Source organism: Tachysurus fulvidraco, chromosome 1, assembly GCF_022655615.1.
Source record: "Tachysurus fulvidraco isolate hzauxx_2018 chromosome 1, HZAU_PFXX_2.0, whole genome shotgun sequence".
Lineage (NCBI taxonomy): Eukaryota > Metazoa > Chordata > Actinopteri > Siluriformes > Bagridae > Tachysurus > Tachysurus fulvidraco.
Window position 1 is genome coordinate 32,595,696 of NC_062518.1, and position 21,066 is coordinate 32,616,761.

At 40.4% G+C, this 21,066-nt stretch overlaps 1 protein-coding gene across 6 annotated transcripts in view; it reads right to left on the reverse strand.

Moving 5' to 3' along the window:
• exoc6b (exocyst complex component 6B) overlaps positions 1-21,066 on the reverse strand; it is an 83,401-nt gene that overhangs the window by 31,841 nt on the left and 30,494 nt on the right. For all 6 annotated transcript variants that reach the window (XM_047811256.1, XM_047811254.1, XM_047811253.1 and 3 more), the window contains exons 7-15: positions 16,795-16,968; positions 13,889-13,957; positions 8,157-8,240; positions 6,821-6,867; positions 5,842-5,962; positions 5,643-5,714; positions 4,266-4,363; positions 3,369-3,474; positions 3,157-3,266 (exon numbers count right to left, since the gene is read on the reverse strand). In XM_047811256.1, the coding sequence (XP_047667212.1) occupies positions 3,157-3,266; positions 3,369-3,474; positions 4,266-4,363; positions 5,643-5,714; positions 5,842-5,962; positions 6,821-6,867; positions 8,157-8,240; positions 13,889-13,957; positions 16,795-16,968 (881 nt within the window). The remainder of the gene's footprint in view (positions 1-3,156; positions 3,267-3,368; positions 3,475-4,265; positions 4,364-5,642; positions 5,715-5,841; positions 5,963-6,820; positions 6,868-8,156; positions 8,241-13,888; positions 13,958-16,794; positions 16,969-21,066) is intronic.

The following is a 21,066-nucleotide window of genomic DNA, read 5'->3' on the forward strand; positions in this document are numbered from 1 at the left end:
AAGTTCTCTGGGACAGATTTCAATCTGCATTATTCTGAGGCAAACCAACCAAACCACAAGCCTGAATGTCTAATTATCCCAGCTCTTGACAGAGGAACCAGAGCCCAGGTTCGAGAGAGAATGAGATGCAACAAAACAGAGCCAGAAATAGATCAAGAGGGAGAAATGGTGAGATAGAGACAAGGAGCACACAGTTGGGGGATCTGCAACACTGAATGACACGTGGCCTGTAGCGCTACATTCTCCAACACTAGAGACGAAGCAAACCACATCAGCGCACACTGAACATAAATCAAAAAATCAGCACAGAGCACAGAAGAGAGTGCACTCATGTCGCTTTTTCACTTTCGCTGTGGTAGAGTGAATTTTGATGGAGAGTGGGTCAGGAAATGGCACAAGTGGGGCTAATTATGCAGTGAATTATCCTTGTTACCATAAGTACAGCTGGAAGCATCTTCTCTACCTCCCCTCTACCGGGAAGGAGAGAGAGAGAGAGAGAGAGAGAGAGAGAGAGAGAGAGAGAGAGAGAGATGAGAACAATGTGTCTTCACCATGTAAATTAGTACAAAACAAGAGTGCAATGGCTTTTTCTCTCTCGGTACCAAACACATTCCTTATAAATTACTAAATTGTCTCACATTCAAGAGAGGCAAAGGAAGAATTTCAGAAACATTCTCTCCGCTGTAGGGGGGGAAGAATTCCCTTCAACTTGGCAATAAGATGGACAGAGCAATAGTGTGGGGCTTTCAATGGGAATAACTCAATGAAGCAACAATACTTTTTCAGGCCATCAGGAAACTAATTATGTCGTCCTGTAGATGTCCCAGACCACAAATGTGGTGTGAGCCCCCCCAAAAAAAAATCAAAACGCTGAAAATACTCAAATTAGAGCTCAATCAATTCTGTCCATCTTTCATTGATTCACTTAGAGTGGCAGACCATAGCCAACATACATAGCATTAAAATATCTTAATATGAGATCTCTAAAACTGACGAGGTCATGTAGAGGGAAGCGGCTGGAAATCAGCAGGATAATTAAGTCCATTAGACAAACAAAAGGAAGGAAATGTGTGTGCAGAGGAGGAGAGAAAGATGGATTGTATTGTACTGAATCTTTGTTCACTGATTCATCAAATGCAGTTTAAAAGCCAAGTTAGCTGTCTGTTTATGGACTATTGAACCATCACATTCATGCACACCAGGACCTGCATGGAGTAAAGGTTAGATGCTACATGGAGCTGCTTCAACATCTGTAAAACAACTTCAAAATGCATCCTTTCTCACTAGGGGTTCAAGGTTCGGCACACATTCAGATGGGAGACATTTTGAATGTTAAGAGAAATTCCTGCAGTCTGGTCCAACCACCTGCACATGAGCCAGCACACAACTGCGCACCCCCCGCACCCCCCGCACCCCCCCCCCTCCTGCACCTCATCTTAATATTAGCGGAGAGAAACCACAAGCCCTAATTGCCTCCGGTGGACTAGTCTGGGTAGAATGCAGAATCAATGCTCTTCTCCTTTGGTCTGTCAATCACAGGTTTCCATTTCCTGTAGCACTAGCTTGACCCTTGTATCCTCACACATGCACTCAAACATGCTCACACACACACACACACACAACGCTCTTAGATCATTCTGTGCCTCAATGTCCTGCTCCGGTGCTAACAAGGACTCTGAGATATATGTCTAATATGTGAAAATGCATCTAACAAAGTTCTTATCTGATGGCACTGCTAAAGTAACACAGAGTAAGAGGGATTGTGGATTTATTTGGAGCTCTGAGACCCCACATGCTGAGGCATGGTCTTTCCAGCCGCCAGCCAAAAAAAAGAGGGGAATGTTTATTTTTGAATTTTAACAGACACCCGAGCACAAGGATTGGCTATGTTCCGAAAACCACACAGAACAAGTCTGGTGGCTGTAGTGATGAAGAGAGAGCGAGAACGGGAGAAGTCAAACCATGGCCACAGATAAAAAGGCGACAGCTCTATCAAACTACTGGTTTCCCCTGCTCAATACAGACTCTTCTAACATATGATCTCATAGAGATGGGTTACGTATGCAGCTTTGGAGTCTCTCTCAAACCTCATTTCACGTTAAATTGAGCTGAATGGTCTTCAAGATCCAGACAAAGTAACAGCCAAGAGTAAGTGGCTAAATTCACAAGACGTTAGATAAAACAATGCAGTGCGGTTCAAGCCAGTAAAGCCCTGATTTGGGAGAATTAGTAGTCTTAGTTGTCTTGTTTACTGATGATAGGATACAAAACCTCAACTGATCTGAGTATTTCCTGCCTAATCATCTAAATAGATATCAGCTGGCCTCAGAGACCTGGATATTATACAACTGCAAGTAAGGCAGTGTCCATGACAGAATTTATCATCGCTGTTTGATAACATATTTGGTTGGAGAAAAGTCATGGTGGCTTTTTGTTGACCCCATTCCTAGCAACTCACACCACGTACTTACGAAACCAGTAAACCAGATCCGTTTCTGAGGCAACCAGACCTGACGTACTGTGAAAGAGAATCCAAAGCAACTCTAAGCTGTGCAAGATCTTGCTTGTGTTGCAATCAGTGGAGGCCCAACACTTTCCCCCTTGCCGGAAGCACTGAAGTCAAAAGCACTGTGACTGTGGCCTTTGACCTTGACCTTATATCATGGCATGGTTGCTGGTACCAGACCTGCTGGATTGAGTACTTCAGAAACTGTTAATATCCTAGGAATTTGTGCACAACAGTCCGTAGTTCCTCGGGTAGAATCGCTTTGTTCAGTGCCTCAGAGAAAGTTTACAGCACAGTAAACTAAAGCCACAATATGTTGAACAAATACCATTTGCAAAGAGTAAAAATACAGGACATGTAGTACATTTATTAAAGATCATGCCTGACTGTACTTAGCTGTTTTTTTTTTGTGTTGTTGTTTTTTAGGGAAATGCCTATAAATAATACAAGGTGATAGCATTTCAGCAGGATTCATTTACAGTTCTGGCTGCTGCCTGTCTGGTAGAACAAGTTAAAGCACTAAAAGCACTAATAACAGAAAGACTGGACTTTACAGTTAAGTGTATGGAGCTGTGGACTTCAGTCATCACCTTGTAACAGACAGAAAAGCAATAGATGTGTTTTTGTGGATTGTTTTTTTGGTTGTTTACCTGAGGTGCAGGTCCTCAGAGTATTTGAGGCAAGCATATATAAACTCTTTGAGCTGCGAGTAGACTTTAGGCACAAATTCAGAAAATGGGAACTTCTTTGGAAAAGGCATCTGTGTGAAATGAAAAAAATATATATAATTATGCATAAATCGTGGAAGAGGATCAGTTGGGTAATCGTTAGAGATCGATACGTTTTTGTGTGCAGGTCTTACCGTTTCTAGCTCGGAGTCTTGGAAGGGGAACTGGCTCGTGATTTGCCGATACTCTTCTTCCGTTGCTGCAGGAATGGGACTGTAATTGTCCTGATCAAGGATTTGTCTGGAAAATAATGAATGTTTAAACACTTTTATACATTTAAAGATATTCATTTTAATATGTCTGAATCTACAGAATTAAAATGGCTCTCAGTGTTTGTTTGTTTATAAAATATTTAGAAAAATGATTTCCCAGTAATCTCCCGGTCACAGCTTAAAAAAAAGTGCACAAAAATACCAGAAATGCTGCAGCTATACAATCAGGAAAAATACCTGATAATGAACAGAATATTTCTTATATACGAATCAAATATTCAGATGCTTACTTTGTAGAAAATTGTTAAAATACATACATAAGTAAGTGTTCACAAAACCGCATCTGTGTTTGTGTTCAGTCCATATCACATCATTTCTGTCATTTTCCACATAGCCACAACAGTTCTAATCCAAAGCAGTGAAATTCAAGGCCTTCTGTTTTTATGAACCGAGTCAAAGTCAGGTCAGGATGTCTCCAAGAAGGCCACTCCAATGTTCCAATCATGTCCGCTTTCGGGACTCAGCGCTGCCAATTTTAACATACCTCTCCAAGGCTCTAAGCTTTTTCCCACAATAGCATTTTTGTGCTTTTAAATTATTTTTATAGTTTACAAAACCCCAGGACCTTTGTGAAGGAATATTTCTCCTTCGAGGAATATTAAGCACTCTTATTGTACTGGACATTCGCTGTTCAGCTCAAAAATAACAAACAAAGAGTGAGAGAATCTTATTCAGAAAAACAAGTGGGGAAAATGCAGAGAGGAGAACAAAAACGATCCATATGGAAGAGAGATAAAAAACATATTTCAGACCTCTCACCTAAAGGACTGATTCCACTTTTTCAGCAAAACCTCTCCATATTGATCCCTCATCTCAAGCACCATGTCAAACAGCTGGTTTACTGGAAACCCATAACCCTGGAAATCACAGAACAGCACAATATTACAGGACATACTCAGTATCGATCCACCTGTAACACTTCACATTAGTTAACTATCACTGTAGCCTCAATGGTATGGGTCTACAAAGTGTTTAATTGGCAAGGTAAAATCACTAGCTTAAAGAAAGTTGGTGACTTTCACAGCATCACATCTTTAATTGGAATTCAAGTTAGGGCCATCCTTAAAAATATTTTGTCAGTAAGTAGGTCTATATTTTTTTTTTTCAAGTTTCAATGTAAAAAAAAGTACAATTTAGGTGATGGTGATTACGTAGGTATGACTTTAAACAAATTAGCATATCGTGACGTCACTGACAGTGTCTTCAACCCGTGCCTTCAGGCGCATCATTGCAAACCTTATTTTGATGCTGGGCACAGTTTTTCCAGAACTTCATGCCAAGTTAAAGCCGGTGTCGAGCTGTTTTAATGCATTTTTTAGATGTATTATGGTGCCCGAACCCGTTAAAATTATTTTATTAGTATCGCTTATTATTAGTTGTTTTAAGAGTTGTTTGAAGAGTAAAAAAAAAAGGTCGGTCTTAACAAAAATTTACAACCGGCAAGTTGTTCGGACTTAAAGCAAAAAATAAATAAATAAATAAATTGAGTCGGCCCTAGATCGACAGGGTCGGTCGGGTTAAGGCAAACAAGAATATTTTTAAGGATGGCCTATGGCTGTTTTAGGGGTCTGGACCTCTGATCAAAAGTTGTTGAGAATGAATCCCACTTTTACCAAACTTCTACAGTTGGGCAATTGAGCAATTTTTGACTAAATTATCTACCAAGTATAAATGCACTAAACAGAGAAATACTGACATGGCTGTGTAATAAAGAAAATCATTATTTTTCAAGCTTGGTCAACCCTCAGAGTACAACCAGCACACTCGTGTATACATAAGATAGTGAAATAACTTAAAAGATTAGAAAACAGAGATGTGCTACAAAAAGACCTTTAATGCAAACAGATTTTCAGAATATTCATCATCAAAGTGCAGACTGTAGTAGAATGGAAATATGTCTATCTACATGATGTTCATCCAGAGGCTGACTTGATATGGACAAAAATAGAGCTGAAAAACAGCGGCTTTGAGTGTCTGACACTAAGACTATATTGAACGACACTATTCCACACAGTTGCTCTATAAAGTCAGTCAAATAACCTCCAGTTTTAGTAGATGTACAATTCTTTGAAGTCTCAGACTTGCTAGTGATTGCATGAAACACTACGATGCAACAGGAAAGATTATCCAACTCACCTGTAACGTGTCTGCAAACAGGACTATAAGGCTTTTCAGGTCCAGAATCAGGTCAGGATCAGTGCAGTATGACTATTAAAGACAACAGATGGTGCACAGTTTAGGACCAGGCACTGTATCATCCAATACCCTGGCAATGAGGCAATATTGTAGAGTATATAGACTCCAAGAGAATCTGAAATAAGCTCCACAAACATACCGAGTGTGTACGCAGCGCTGCAATGGTCTTTGACAGAGCTAGCTCCCATAATTCCTCCACATAAGCTCTGTTCACTAGGCCTTGTGTCGTATGCAGGATGTGGTCCTCCACTACAAAAAAACTACAGAAGGAGTAGATCAATGAAAAAGTTGCATAACAGATAAAGAGGAAGTCAAAAAGCTGTTATAAGAAGCACTAGAGCTGATACAGACCAGCCGATACTGATCTCCATACTCAAACCGATATATCTTTTGACTGCTGACTCAAACTCTTTTTCCAGACAAAGTAATGCCACAGATGTTGTATTAGTTATTTTAGCTACAGTAATAAGTTAAGTTAATTACTAAGTTAACTTCTTTCATAAGTGCTGAAAATCAGGTTTAGCCAATGTTCCTCCTTGTGATATTTCTTTTGCACATACATGGCAAATGGCAATTTATTCCATATTTATAGTCATAGTAGTTCCACACTGGTGATGAATGACTGCGGCGCTAAAGTTTGATATCATCGTGTACGTCCTTACATGTTACGCCATCAATGCAATCGGTTTGTAAGTGTCAGTCTAATGACACATTCCCGTTTCCCCAGACATCCTGTCGCAACAGTGCCCAGAGAACCGTATGTGCCACCAGGATGTTTGTGAAAGCCTCTTCACCAGACATCCACCTTCTTAATATTCCCCCATCCAGACGTTTGGAATAACACCAATCTGCCACTCCATATCCCTAAGCCAATAAATCGTACAACCTGGCAGCTTTTCCAACAGACCCCGGATGGAATTTTGGGAAGGAGGTTTGCGTTTGAGTTAGGGAATGGTTTGGACAGCGCAGGGAATAACCGGAGCTTGAGCGGAATACCACTATAAGCTTGCCGTTTTCAATTACTCTCTTTAATACCAGAGACATTATAATCACTCAAGTGATTTTCATTACATTTAATGATGTTAATTAAAATTCAGAAAAAGGTACATAAAGCTTACCCTACAATTTGATTGAAGTACCGCCTGTATCCCTCTAGGGTTTCGTGCTGTGGTCCACACATAGTGGGTGGAGGGAGGGAAAAGGGAAAGAAAAAATAAAAAAAGGACAGCAATGAAACAATTAAATGCGAGTCATCATAAAAACAGTCAATATTTCAACATTTCAAAGGTAGTTATTCTGCTCTATTGGTCACGTATATTCTATAATGTCAAATTTCCACTCATAATATTTTGTAAGCAAATATTACTTCCTGTCTGGACCATTTTTTAAAGTGATCTGTTATACGAAATAAACACAACTGTAGGTATTAAACCTTGACTCATGGCGCTAGCTTTCTAAAGGCGTTCTCTTAGGAATATTCGGAGAAACAGAAGTCCTCCGTTGTACCATTCAACATAGAACCTTCAACAGTGCGCCAAGAAAGACAAAGTGAAGCGTGCTTTCTGGTGCTAGATGAAACTTTTTTTTTTTTTTTTTTTTAAACAGTATATGTCTATTACACAAAACATAAAAACATGGCCTGTTTGCTATTAGGTTCAAATTCCTGGTGTTATGCACTTAAAGTGTGTTCCAGACAATCATAATCTGCTCCAAAACCATCATGTTTCCCCAAACCATCAACTATTCTTGTTCATTTTGACTAATAACTACTACGAATATGTTTATTATGTGCCTCCCTTTCATCGACTTCTGTTGATGACCGATAATGATGATTTTTTAAATAGTATATTTGTAGGTCCCTTGAACAAAAAAATCTCAGAGAAAGAAGAAAAAAGGGAAGAGTCTTGTGAGTAAAGGTATAGTTTGAAATTGACTTAAACTGGGAGAAGGGAGAGCAGTTTGGTGGTAATAAATGGTACTAAACTAAATGTTAGTATAAAAGGTCATTGCTGTCACCACCAGAAGGCAGTACTGGTAGCTCTGAGAGTCTCAGCAGGGACAGAAGTGCTTTAGGGGCTCAGAGAGACAAAGCATTGCTTTATAAGTAAGAAGTAGGAGTTTGTATTTGAACTATTTTTTATTTTTTTACATTTAAATGAGTATCCAGTATCTATATCTACTCCTTTCTACTGGTTCTAAATTTCAAACATGGCTTTTGATTTTTTTCTTTAAACAAATAACACTACGTTCAAGTCTGTTCAAAATATCGTGAAAGACAGAAAACAGAAAGTAACCTTTATATAGATAATACATCATATGTAAAATACGTATATTTATTGTTAGTAGTGAAAATATTATACGATTGTCGTCACATACACAAACTTGTCGGAAGCTGGGTCAGAGCACAGGGCAGCTATACCGAGCCCCTGGAAAGGTGGAAGTGTGAATGCATACCATGTTTGAATGTGGCTGCAACACCAGCCGTGCTTGTTTCCTCCTCTCTTTCCTGTAGTAGTTCTCAAACGTATCCCGGGCACCCTGGGTCAAAAGCAATAAAAAAGTTAAAAAATAAAAGTTAAAAAAAATCTGCAATGAATAAATAGTGAGATGTGATTTTACAGCTGTGCTGCAACTAGATTAGACTGGAGCAACACAAATTAGTTTGAATTGGAAAAAATTAAAGAAAAAAAGAAAAAGAAAGAAAGAAAGAAAGAAAGAAAGAAAGAAAGAAAGAAAGAAAGAAAGAAGACAGCAGATGAAGGAAAAAGGAGCAGAATGGGTGGAGTGATCTGGTTTTCTTCTGGCAAAATCATACAGTGATAAGGCACAATGATTGCCATTCAAGGATCACAATCAAACTGAAAATAAGGGCAAATCAGTTGCACAATTTAGTAGCACAATTTAGACTGTGATTACAACAGGAGCTCGGCAGACCAAAACAAAAAGCCCCATTCAGTACAGGCTTGATGAGTTTTGGCCTTTGTCAAATGGTTCAGACTTGACGGTCACCATTGCTCTCCATTCCAGCCCAGTGCCTTATCTGAGCAAGTGTCCAGCATGGAACATGGAGGTCCAAACTATGAAAAACAGCAGATTCCAACAGGAAAGGGATGAGATGAAAGACAAAAGGAAAGAAAACAGTGCCTTAACTGATAGGGTTTTGTCCTAGTCGGTCCATCTAGTGTCGACTGTTCTAGTTCTCTGACCCATAGATAACACACAGTCAGGGTTATACATAATGGAAGGCCACACACATCTACCTGCAGTTTTCCTCAATAACAAGAGGTGAGAACAATAAAAGGAGGATGAATGAGGGGGAGCGGGAGATGCTTTTGGACTTCAGATTCTGATGGTTCAGTAACTCTGAAATGTTGTGGCATGGATGAGTGATGACTAACAAAAAAGCAAAAAAACTAAGAGGGCAGCTACAAGCCTACATGGCACAGGCACTCTGAAAGACAACCAGAACAATTTCTGTTGGACAAAAACTCCAATGCTATATAAAGGAATCAGACACAATACACCAGCAGGTCCCAAGGAGAGATGTTAGAGGTTGAAAGATACTGCATGTGACTGTGCACGGCCCTGTACAAAAGGGACCTGAACATTTTTTTCTTAACTCGGACCTCCTCTGCCAACTCTACTCCTTCATTTCCTGGCAAGAGGGAAGTCTGTTTCCTCCCTGATATAAACATGCACATACTCACGCACACAAACAGGCCCTGTAACGAGTGGCAGGTCATTGCTGGGTGAAGAGAGCCTGACCTGGGCAAAGCAAGCATGACCTCGAATTGCTCTCAGTCTTGTGGAGAAAGTGCTAGATGTTGAAAGATCTGTTTGGTCTGTGCAAATGAGTTTAGCAATGTATACAAATCAGGATGCTCATTACTGGGAAGAAACATATGCTCTAAATGTGTGGTGTTTTTTTGTTTTTATTATTTCAAGAATGCTTGCAAGAAAGGTTCACATGGCATCTAGCTGATAATAGACATGGGCATTGGAACTAGGATTGTGTGGGACACAAAGGGGGGGGTATTTTTATGCATGCTCGATAAAGCAGTCAGATATTTAAGCTGGACACGAGTGCGCACACTAAACAATGAATTTAGAGCAACTTTAGTAACTGCCTGGTCAGGGGCATTACTAATTTAATTACATTTCAAGAAACAGAAACAAATACATTCATTAGAATAAATTGTAAGCAGGTACACACAAAATTCCAGTCACCAGTTATGAACTTGAAAGATGTAACTAAGGCTCAGGAACTGTCTGAGGAACCGTCTGAGGAACTGTCGAGTTACAGTCCATTACAGTAAAGCTATAATACACACACCATGCTGGCAGTGGTGACATTTCTACATCTGTTTTCTTTCCCTACTTTGTTTCCAGAGACATAAAGGTAGAATTCATATGCATCATTAAACAATAACAACCTTCCAGATTAAGGTCTAGATAAAGAGATTTGAAGCACTAAACAAAAGTCATCGGAAGGCAGATGTAAATAAATGCAAAGAAAGAAAGACGACGTCTAAAATGCAATTCGACAGATAAGAAAAGTAAGTGTATTCTCTGCATAATACTTGGATTTATTCCTTTATTACTTCCAACACATCAGTGTGTACCATAATGAGATAAAGACGTGTAGCATCTGCTCAAATGTCAGTTCTGACACCATGCTTCCTATAAAAAACAGGAAAGGATTTGTAATTACACTAGAAGGGAAATATGACAAGTTACCAGTGTGGGTCTTTCTAAAACTGTTAGCACAAACTTCAGAGCACACATGGACATTCTACACGACGGTATCAGGGATAAACTGGAATGCTGCCTGTGCCCCAGGCCTCCTCACTAGACACCAATGCACGCTCCACAATCGAATGAAAAGCTTTCCCAAAAATAGTAGAGATTATCTTGACAGCAATGTGGAACTAAATCAGAAATGGGATGTTCAACAAGCTCGTGCGGGTGTGATGGTGATGCGTCCACAAACTTTGGCCCACGTCGTGTATGTTAAACGTTAACGGCGGGATAATTTAGCGATGTCTGTCACATTTCATTGAAGTTGGTGCTATTGAAATATTGAAAGTGTGTGTGCTTAACTCCATTTTAGAGTGTGTAGCATTATAGTGGTATTACAGCAGCTGTGATGGCTCTCAGACTATGAATCTTTAGTAAATGAATTGCTCCACCTGCACCAGGTGTCCAGTCTGCTTCTACATCAGGGTGTAGCAGGGCTTGTATGTATTCTACAGAATTGATGATTGCATTGCATGTGTGCTGGCATTGCTTCACTTCATCCATACCGGGATCAGACAGACAAACAGACAGAGAGCCTGGGCTCCAACACTGGAGGTCTCTGGTAGTCTGTGAAGTCTGCCATTCATCAAAATCAATGCATGACCTTGATCTGCAATCTTGGCTGCAAGCAGCATCCCTGATGGCTCTTGGCTGGGTCAGATTTAGTGTTCAAAGAAAGGCCAAAAGGACATGCGAGTTTATTGTTTTTGGCCAAGTTTAAAAGAAACTCTGACTGGCGCTCTTAAGGCAGTCTGTCCAAAAAAGAGAGAGGCAGAGAAAAGAACAGAGCGAAATACCAAAAGGGTAAATCAGTGGAATAAACATGAAAACGCAACAATGAGAGGTAAAGACCCTGTAGTGCAGAGGTCATGATTTAGAACACCTCAAGCTGTTACTCTTTCTACCTTATTGGTAACATGTCCCTGTCCTCTCCTTGGAATATCTCCATTTCTCACAACCAAGCCTACTCTCTTCATCTTCTCATGAATGAAGAGGAATTGAAAATGTCTGGAGCAAACTGCAAATTAACTTCCCTCCAAATATCCGTTTTAGTTTTTATTCACATTTAACTGAATTTTCTTGAGGCTATATTAATGCTCTCTCATTTTCAATTTCCTTTTTCTCCCCACTGATTGTACAACGCTGTCATTTTCTCACCACAGTCTCTTTTATTGGACTTGGTCCTCTTATGAGAATTCACACTGTTCCTGTCTCTCCTCAGCAGGTCTAAACTGAGGCCTCCTAGCTCTCCTGTTTACGCATACACACATGCATGCATGCGAGAGCACCATGGGTCGAGTCACAACCCTCTTGAGGTGGCTCTGTTCTCTCCCAAGCCTTTTGGAGTGCAGCCAATCCAGGAGTCAGAACAGACTGAGGAGGAAAAGTTCTCTCCTGCTTCTACATCCTCTGGGACATCATCTATCTTAAAATTTGCATTCCTATTTCCCCAGAACCCCAAATCTGTACACACACTCGCACACTCGCTCTCGCACACACACACACACTCGCGCACACACACACACACTCGCGCACACACACACACACTCGCGCGCACACACACACACACTCGCGCGCGCACACACACACACTCGCGCGCGCACACACACACACACTCGCGCGCGCACACACACACACTCGCGCGCGCACACACACACACACTCGCGCGCCGCACCACAACACACCACACCGCCGCGCACACACACACACACATCGCGCGCGCACACCACACACCACACACTCGCGCGCGCACACACACACACACACTCGCGCGCGCAAACACACAAACTACTCGCGCGCGCACAACACACACACATCGCGCCGCGCAATCACACACACTCTCGCGCGCGCACACACACACACACTCGCGCGCGCACACACACACACGAGAGCGCACACACACCAAACAAACTCGCGAACACACACACACACTCGCGCGCACACACACACACACTCGCGCGCACACACACACACTCGCGCGCGCACACACACTCGCGCGCGCACACACACACTCGCGCGTGCACACACACACACACACACACACTCGCGCGTGCACACACACACACTCGCGCACACACACACACACACACACTCGCGCACACACACACTCGCGCACAAAGATGTTTATGTAAAGTTTCATGATAGGGCACTAACATCAACTGCCACTTCAACATCCGACAAGTTCCTTCCTGGGCACACACTGTTACTCTACTATATGTTACTGCACTGCAAAATACAGTGTTTTAAAATGTATCCTCCTCTGACCAGACTGCAGGAGAAGCTTCAGGAAATCGAAAGGTATCGGTTTGGAGCTGGACAATTTAAATAAATATTAACTTCTGTCCAAGCGATAAAAAAGTGAAAACCCTTCTTGTTTTTGTCTGTTTAAGACATTATATTTTCAGCAATGAGTGAAAAGAATGTTCTATATAGATGTCCTACTCTTGCCTTAATGGCAGCGTGCACTTGAGCTGGTACAGACACCATATATGTAAAACTGTGAGAAATATTTCACCTAAACGCCTCGATCATTTTATGCAATAACATGTTTTTACTACAATCAAAACTGATCATATCTTTTAACAGTTAACTCACAACTACAGCACTTATTATACAAATTGTGTCATTTTCCCTGCTGATTCCTTACATATTGACCATAAAGTATTTAGTATAAAATGGGTTATATTAGGTTAAATACCCTCATGTGGGTTAGCAATCAGTAAATCTCAGTGCTTTCAAGTTCAGACTATCCAGTACTAATTCTCTCTATTGTCCCTATTGTTTACTTCCTGACATATTTTCTCACCGTGCCAAGGACCTGCCTTTGTATCTCTGCGTTCACAAAGCACATGCACACAGCTATGTCTGGATATATTGTCATGTTTGCCCGCTACCACTACCCTGACCTCAAGCTCCTTCTCTTTACCCATTATCCTCTGTGCCCATTTAACCTTCGTGAACAATACTTCCTTTTCTGTTAACATGCCATTTTACACCAGCTCCTAATACAAAAGGTCACTGCACAAATCCCCACTTCTTACCCATGTGAAATGCTGCAATGTGCAAGACAAAATATACGTTAGAGGGGTGAACATGTCCAAGGGAACATGAGATGAAAATACAGAATGATCAGACAAATATTGGTTTACTGTGACATGGAGTTTGGTGATTGATAGATAGATAGATAGATAGATAGATAGATAGATAGATAGATAGATAGATAGATAGATAGATAGATAGATAGATAGATAGATAGATAGATAGATAGATAGATAGATAGATAGATAGATAGATAGATAGATAGATAGATAGATAGATAGATAGATAGACAGACAGACAGACAGACAGACAGACAGACAGACAGACAGACAGACAGACAGATGACTCACCAGAACTGTGTATATGTGCAAGCAGCGATACACAGGAGAGAAATCCACCAAGTCTTGAGCGCCGGGAATCTACAGAAAGACAAATCACGTCGGTGAATTTAAAAAAATGTATCTATAGCACATATACAATCTGCTACATACTGTATTAACATGCATTATTATTTTTTCTTCTCAGTTTGGCTAAAACAATCTTACAAACTGGCTTACCATTTCAAACCCAGACCAAAGTCGCATGTCTAAATCGTTCAGGTTTTACTGTTGTTGAATACATTATGTGAAAGAAGTTTATTGTTTATTTAATTATTTACATATTACATGGGCAGATAGAGTGAAAGATGGATATTACATATACGTTTTCCTAATTACAGATCTACAATTACAATAACATAACATAAATAGGAAAAAAAAAAAAACTGGGATCAACAACTATTAAACACAGTACAGCAAAGTATTACAACAGCTGTAGCAGTGCAGATGAAAACGCTGGTCACCCTAGTTTACTTTAGATGAACAGCTTCTGTGGGCGACCGTTTATACAGTCACATGCATTTAGGTTAATTATTGAGACAGAAGCAGCTCACAAACCACAGACTAGCTACAGGGTTGGAGACATTAGCTCAGAAAGGGAAGCTTTTTTTTTAAAGAAAAATAATAATAATAATAATAAATCTAATTTCATAGAATTTTTATTTCATTTTTTCCAATTTGGTCTGATTACTGAAATGACCAAATGGCACAATAAATAAAGTTTACTGATTAATAGTAAAGCACTGGAAAGTCATTTTAGTAGCAAATTAGTTGTTTATCTGGAATTTTGTCAGTCAAGAATTCAGTAAGAGGGATTTTACTGCTCTGCCTGCAAAATTGCTATTAGTAATACATGGTTGTAGAAAACGTTTTACATTCACACATCTAAAGCCCCAAACGTGCTTGAAGTAATCAAGAATAATCAAGAAAGTTTTACAATCAGCCTATCATCATGATCAAAGTCTGAATTAATCCAAATTGTACTTGCACTTGTACCACCCTCTCTGTCCCCGTCTATGCAGAAATGCCTCTAAGGTTTACTTAACCAACAGCAGCTAAACAATGCTAGCTTTCATCTAGTGCCCACAAAAAGGCAAGCAGGAACTGAATCAGCTGGGTCAGAGCTCTAGAGAGGAAGAGCAACACTAAACAATAACCCAGAGCAAACAAGAAGAAAACAATGCAGCACAGGCACCAGTGCCAGCTCAGTGGCAGGAGAGGGTTTGGACAGCGTGTACGAATGATTTTCCCCTGGACACTCATTGAGAATAGAGGTGAGAAGGTAACATGCAGTTGAAGGACTTGTTGGTAACCTTGGGCACGACTGTCGGGAAACCCCGCCACGGCTGACGGGTTGGGCAGATTAAAGCCTGGCACACGCACTGCCCCAGTGCACGCATAGTGGAGCGGAGAAAGAAGGGAAGGGCTAAAAAAAAAGTTCAACAGGAGGGCATCGCAGTCAACATACACACACTGCTGCAGGTCAGCAACAGTTCTGGACATCCCATGGGCCTGTGAGGAATGAGTGCGCTACACTCCATGGTACACCGTTTTCTACACGGCATTACAAACCCCGCAAGACTACGCATTAAAATAGAGCAAAAAACATGTGGCATACTGGGCACAGAAAAATGTTTACACACATCATTTTAGTCTTGTGTTGACAGGCTGCATGCGTGGACAATCTGATAAACAACAGCGCTTCTCCACCCGTGTGTTTGCGTCAGTGCTTTATTCCGTTTGCTACTCCAGAACCTTCAAGCAGATCCTGGATTTCATTAGCATCTGCAGCTGAAAAGCACATCCCACGTGCTCCTTGTGTCTTGTGATGCAGTTCGAATGACAACAGATGAGGAGAGACGGGATGGCAGGTTAAGTAAGGAGACACGACTGGGCCATCAGAGCAGTACTGTGAATCCAGGATCTTCGGAAACGTCTTCACAGCAGGACAAGGACTATGTTGAATTGGCAAACCTTCTGGTCAGATGGTGTCCGTACAATATTCATAATAGTGCCGGCTATAATTTAAACCACGGGTTTATGGCAATATGTTGGGTCTGAGACGTTTCTATAGAAACAGCTCCATCAACAGTGGACGCTTTGCATAATTTAAGGTTGTTAATAACCCGATAAAGACAAATGGATATTCACTGATAAATTGAAACTTCCTTTAAGGAGATGTCCGGTACGCATTTCACCTGGTCAGTAAGCCGCAGTCGAGAGACGTTTTCTCTCTACAACAAGGAGCTTTTTTTTTTTTTTTTTTTTTTGCTTTTTTCTAATTAACGTCAAGAAAGAAAGAAAAAAAAGAGGCTAGTGAGAATGACTGTTTCAAGCGGCTATAAAGCAAGTGATGGGTTCTTTTATCTAGTCTCAATGATATTCCACAACATTACCTGTATCTATAGACCATGAACACACAAGATGGTGTTTAATATGCAACTCCTTCTAATTTATTTGATTTTGATAACAGTGTTGAACAAGAAGATTGATACGGTTCAGAATATGCTGTTGGGAAATAATGGTTAGCATGCAGCTGTTGATTAGCATTCTGCATCATCGCATCTCTGTGTGTTCCTTAGTTTAAAGCACTTTATGTATCATTACATTTAGGCAGATATCATTTTAATCCTGGTGTATCGATCTCACTAATCTATTTTAATCCTGGTGTTGTCTATCTAAATCAATATATGGTACTGGAAAAGCATTTAACATGTCATGTGGACTATCTAATAAACCTTGTGCTTCTCTGCAGACTGAAAAACTTTATCTGAATTTTAAACATGCTGTTTTGTGCATTCACTGACTAGTTTTCGAAGGGGAAAAAAACTGCCATGTAAACAGCTACCTAAATTAAGAATGTCAAATCATGGCCTCACCTCATCTTCCTCCTCATCCTCTACATCTAATATCCCAGAATCCTCTTCTGAAAGAGGACTGCCACCTGACCGGTCCACATCTGTACCTGATCCCGCCTCCTTACGCAATCTCCATCCGCTGCCTGCCCGCTGCTGCCGTGTGAGCGCACTGTCGCGAGAGCTCCTCACCTGTGCCTGAAAAACAAACACAGACGCGCAAATCCAGCGGTAAATATTTATGTCAAACTTCCTTTTTGGGAATAGAGACATTACAGGACATTCCTTCAATGACAAGCCAAAAGTTCCATTACCATCATAATTACAATATGCAAATCCTCAAACCATTTGTTCATTCACTGGCAGCTATAGGGGAAAAATCTGCTCTATGGAGAACAGTAATTACTGAGCTCTGAATGAACTCAAAAGAACACAGACAAAAGTCAGCCACAAAGTTTCTTTAATTGTCAACTTTTCCCAGGATGGTTCCAAACACGTACAGACGTTGTGCATAAACCATCCAAATGTTTTAACAAAACGTCAAGCCAGATTTAAAAGAAATACACCTAGGCGTACGACACACAAAGTACCAAATAACTAGCTGGGTGAGAAGTGTGAAAGAAACAAATCACTGTCCTAATTCCAAACGAATGCCAGTGCCTAAATCAGCCATTCATAAACACAACACAAACTAATCATGGACTGGAGTTTCAAGAATAGAGATCTCCCCAGTCAGTCATCATCAGCAGTCAAACAAAACCCCAACTCTATGTCCAAGTAGTGAATACGTTTAGAAAGAACGACTATAAAGTTGTCGGATGGGTTTGAAGGATCTTAAGCACTAGGGGAAGCAGAATATTACCACGGGTTTCTAGGAGTAATTCAATTTCATTTTCACGAATGTGAAGTGGTGCACATAAACGACGCTAAGAAAAGAAAACTGCAGGAATTCCGGCCCATGAAAAAAATAAATGTAGCAGAAGCATGGAGAGGTTTCACATGTGATCAGGAAGTATATGAGATGTCGGTGTTATAGAAAAGGCTTCAAAAGCCAAATCCCACATCGATATTACATTATTCTTCCCCAACACAAACTAGAACACTGTTGTCAGTGTACACTGCATGTGGACATCACACTCATGTGGTTCCTCGCTAAACTGTTAAAATTCCTGCCTTTGTATGCTCTAGCATTACAATTTCCTTTTACTGGACCTAAGCAGGTCAAATGAGTTCCAGCATGACAAAGCAGAGTTCATGAAGTTATTGCGTGCCCATGTTTGGTCTGGAAGAAGACGAGAGTCCCTGACCTCATCCACACTACACACCTTGGAGATGAACTGGTAGCCTGATTGTGCCCCTTACCATCAGCCCCACCTCTCTCTTGTGGCTGAATGGACACAAATTCCCACAGTCACGCTTCAGTATCTTATAGAAGTAACAGGAGAGGAAATAATCTGGAATGTGTTCATCTGAATGCAAAATTCCTCATTCGTCGAGGAATGAAAAGAAAGTAAATGGATTATAAAGTGATATTAAATGGACGCTACATTTGCTTTAATAGGCCTCCAGCCTCTAATCTTTTAAAGCAGCTTTTATTCTTTCGTCCTTATGTTTTGAAAGGCTGTCTTACCCGCATTTCACAATTCAAAACCATGGGGATGCAAACATTTGCACTATGCACTGGTCAGAGAGCCTTCAAACAAAAATAAAGACATTTAAAGAACACAGAGGAGGAAAAAAAAAAAAACAAGACTCACTTCCAAAAATATGAAATTTGCACAACAGTAAAATTGCTGTAATTTGATAAGCACAAGGAAGAAAAGGTCAGTGTAGTTACGGTTGGGATTAAACGACACTCCGTTCAGTGCGCGGTCATGGCTGGGTCAAACACGCCACATAGATAGAAACCCAGACTAGAAGTTACCTCATATATACAGTGGTTTGAGTGGAACAGTAGCTCTGTTACAGCAGAATAGTGACATCACTGTAATGTCCTCATATGTGCGGTCTGCATGCATGTGCGCTTGGTAACGTGAGGAAGGTAATCAATCTCCTTTAACCAATAGGCTCAGAGAGAGAGAGAGAGAGAGAGAGAGAGAGAGAGAGAGAGAGAGAGAGAGAGAGTTAGATGCTATAATTTACTGCCATGTCAGCTACTGAGGCTATCTTCATGGCAAGAACGGTTAATAAGGACTAAAATAACCTAAAATCACAAAGAAATAAATATAGACAACTCAAATGAACTTTTTTACATTAATATGACAGAAACGCTAAATGTTTTTCTGATGAAACCTTGTAAAATAGCTCTTTAAATGAATTGGCCTCATAAAATAACCTTCTGTGGTCATTATGTGCAGGACAGTTCAACAAAATATGCTTGACAGTAAGGGGAATGCTGCAGTACAAGCGAGAGAGAGAGAGAGAGAGAGAGAGAGAGAGAGAGAGAGAGAGAGAGAGAGAGAGAGAGAGAGAGAGAGATCTCATTATTGTGTAGGTACTAGGCAAAGCTTGAAGAGCACTGAGGAGATCCTGAACACTGACAGTGTATACTCTCTAATGCAACCACCACAACTAATTAGCATGATCCCAGACAGAAAAGACAAAAGATTGAAGGGACAGAATGCATATGAATGGACATCTAATGATAATGCAGAGGAATACACACATAATTGGCCTCATTTATTAAGTAGGATATGACCAGCTTTATGTATATATCCTAGAAATTGTATGAATGCTTACACAGGAAATTTGGGACGTGAATCCTGAAAAAAACGTCCGTCTCCTGCTCCTGAGTTTTACACACAAGAAGCCTAACTAATGTAAGCCTCAACCTTACTAACTTCGTATTATATAATGAGCATGAATCTCTGCACTTTCTTTTTTATTTGGAAAATACTGGCGAGTTTAAAAGGCTTATTTTTGTTACGTTTACAGCATTTAGCAGACGTCCTAATCTGGAGCATCTTCTAGAAGAGCGCTGAAGGCTCTATTAAAAACATGTCCTCATTGTAGTTCACTAGATCAAGGGCCAAGAACTCAGTCAAGAACACTTTGTGATACCCAGATGTTTTAAATTATTGGCAATAATTTAAGAATAAAAAAAATATAGAAAAAGAGAACCAACAGAAACCCATGAATTAAGAAAATAAAACGAATCTTTTAATTATGACAAAATAAATGTCACTGTATAAACAGGACGGCTCTCTCGGTAAGCACACAGCTGTTATAGAGTCTCAGCCGCTGAAAGATTGAAGTTTATTATTATTAATATTCAATATCATTAGATAATACTAATAAGTGACTTTATGCGCAATTTTATATTTAAAAAAAAGTCACGTTTTGCCCATACTTACACAAGTATAAAGTGTGTCATTTTGAAGTGGATATGAGTGCACTAGATTAAATGGAAGACAAAGACAAGTCCTCCATCTCTGATTATTACCATCAGTTGCCTTCTCAACACACCACTGCACCTTTTTCTCACTTTAATCAGCTGCAATGAATTTAATGAATTCAATTACAAATATTTGTAATAATCAAATTAAAACCTGTTACAAAGATACAATAATTGGCATTGAGTGATCCAAGTGTGCTGTGGAGAAGAGGGAAGCGCTGCCGTCTCACAGCATCTAGTCTCTTGTTCGATCGTGAGCTTTCTGTATCTGTGTGGGTTTCCACTCGGTTCTTCAGTTTCCTCCAACCTCAAATCACGTGTCATTAGGCAGCTTATCTACTCCAAATAGCCCCTAGTTGTGCAGGAGTGTGCGCATTGTCTGCTGAGATGGACTGCTGTCCCGTTCAAGCTGGAATAGGCCTCAAAGTCGCTGTAATCTTGAAGAGAATTAAGCGGTTACTGAAGATAAATGAATAAATGACCAAATCCCTAACAAGTCAGTCATCGATGAAGAATTTGAAGTGAAGTCACAAGTATTTCTGATCTCCAGCTTTAGTTGACAAGTCCATCTCAGTCACAGACAGAACCAGGGTATTGGAAACGAAAGGTCAGGGCACACACTTATCTCCACATTACACTCCATAACAATAGACCCTCCTCCATCATGCTCACACACGCTATGCCCGACGGCATACAATGGAGCCATTATTAAAGCGCTGAATCCTTCAATTTATTTTCAGATCATCTGTTAGTAGAATTAAAACAATCACAGGCACAGGGACTGGGCCTAATTTCCAATGGGAACCAGTCCATGATCCTGGATCACAGAGTCCCCAGACAAAAAGCCTCCTGTTATTAGCGGTCTGCTCACCCCTCTGGAGACGAAGATATAAGACGGAAAG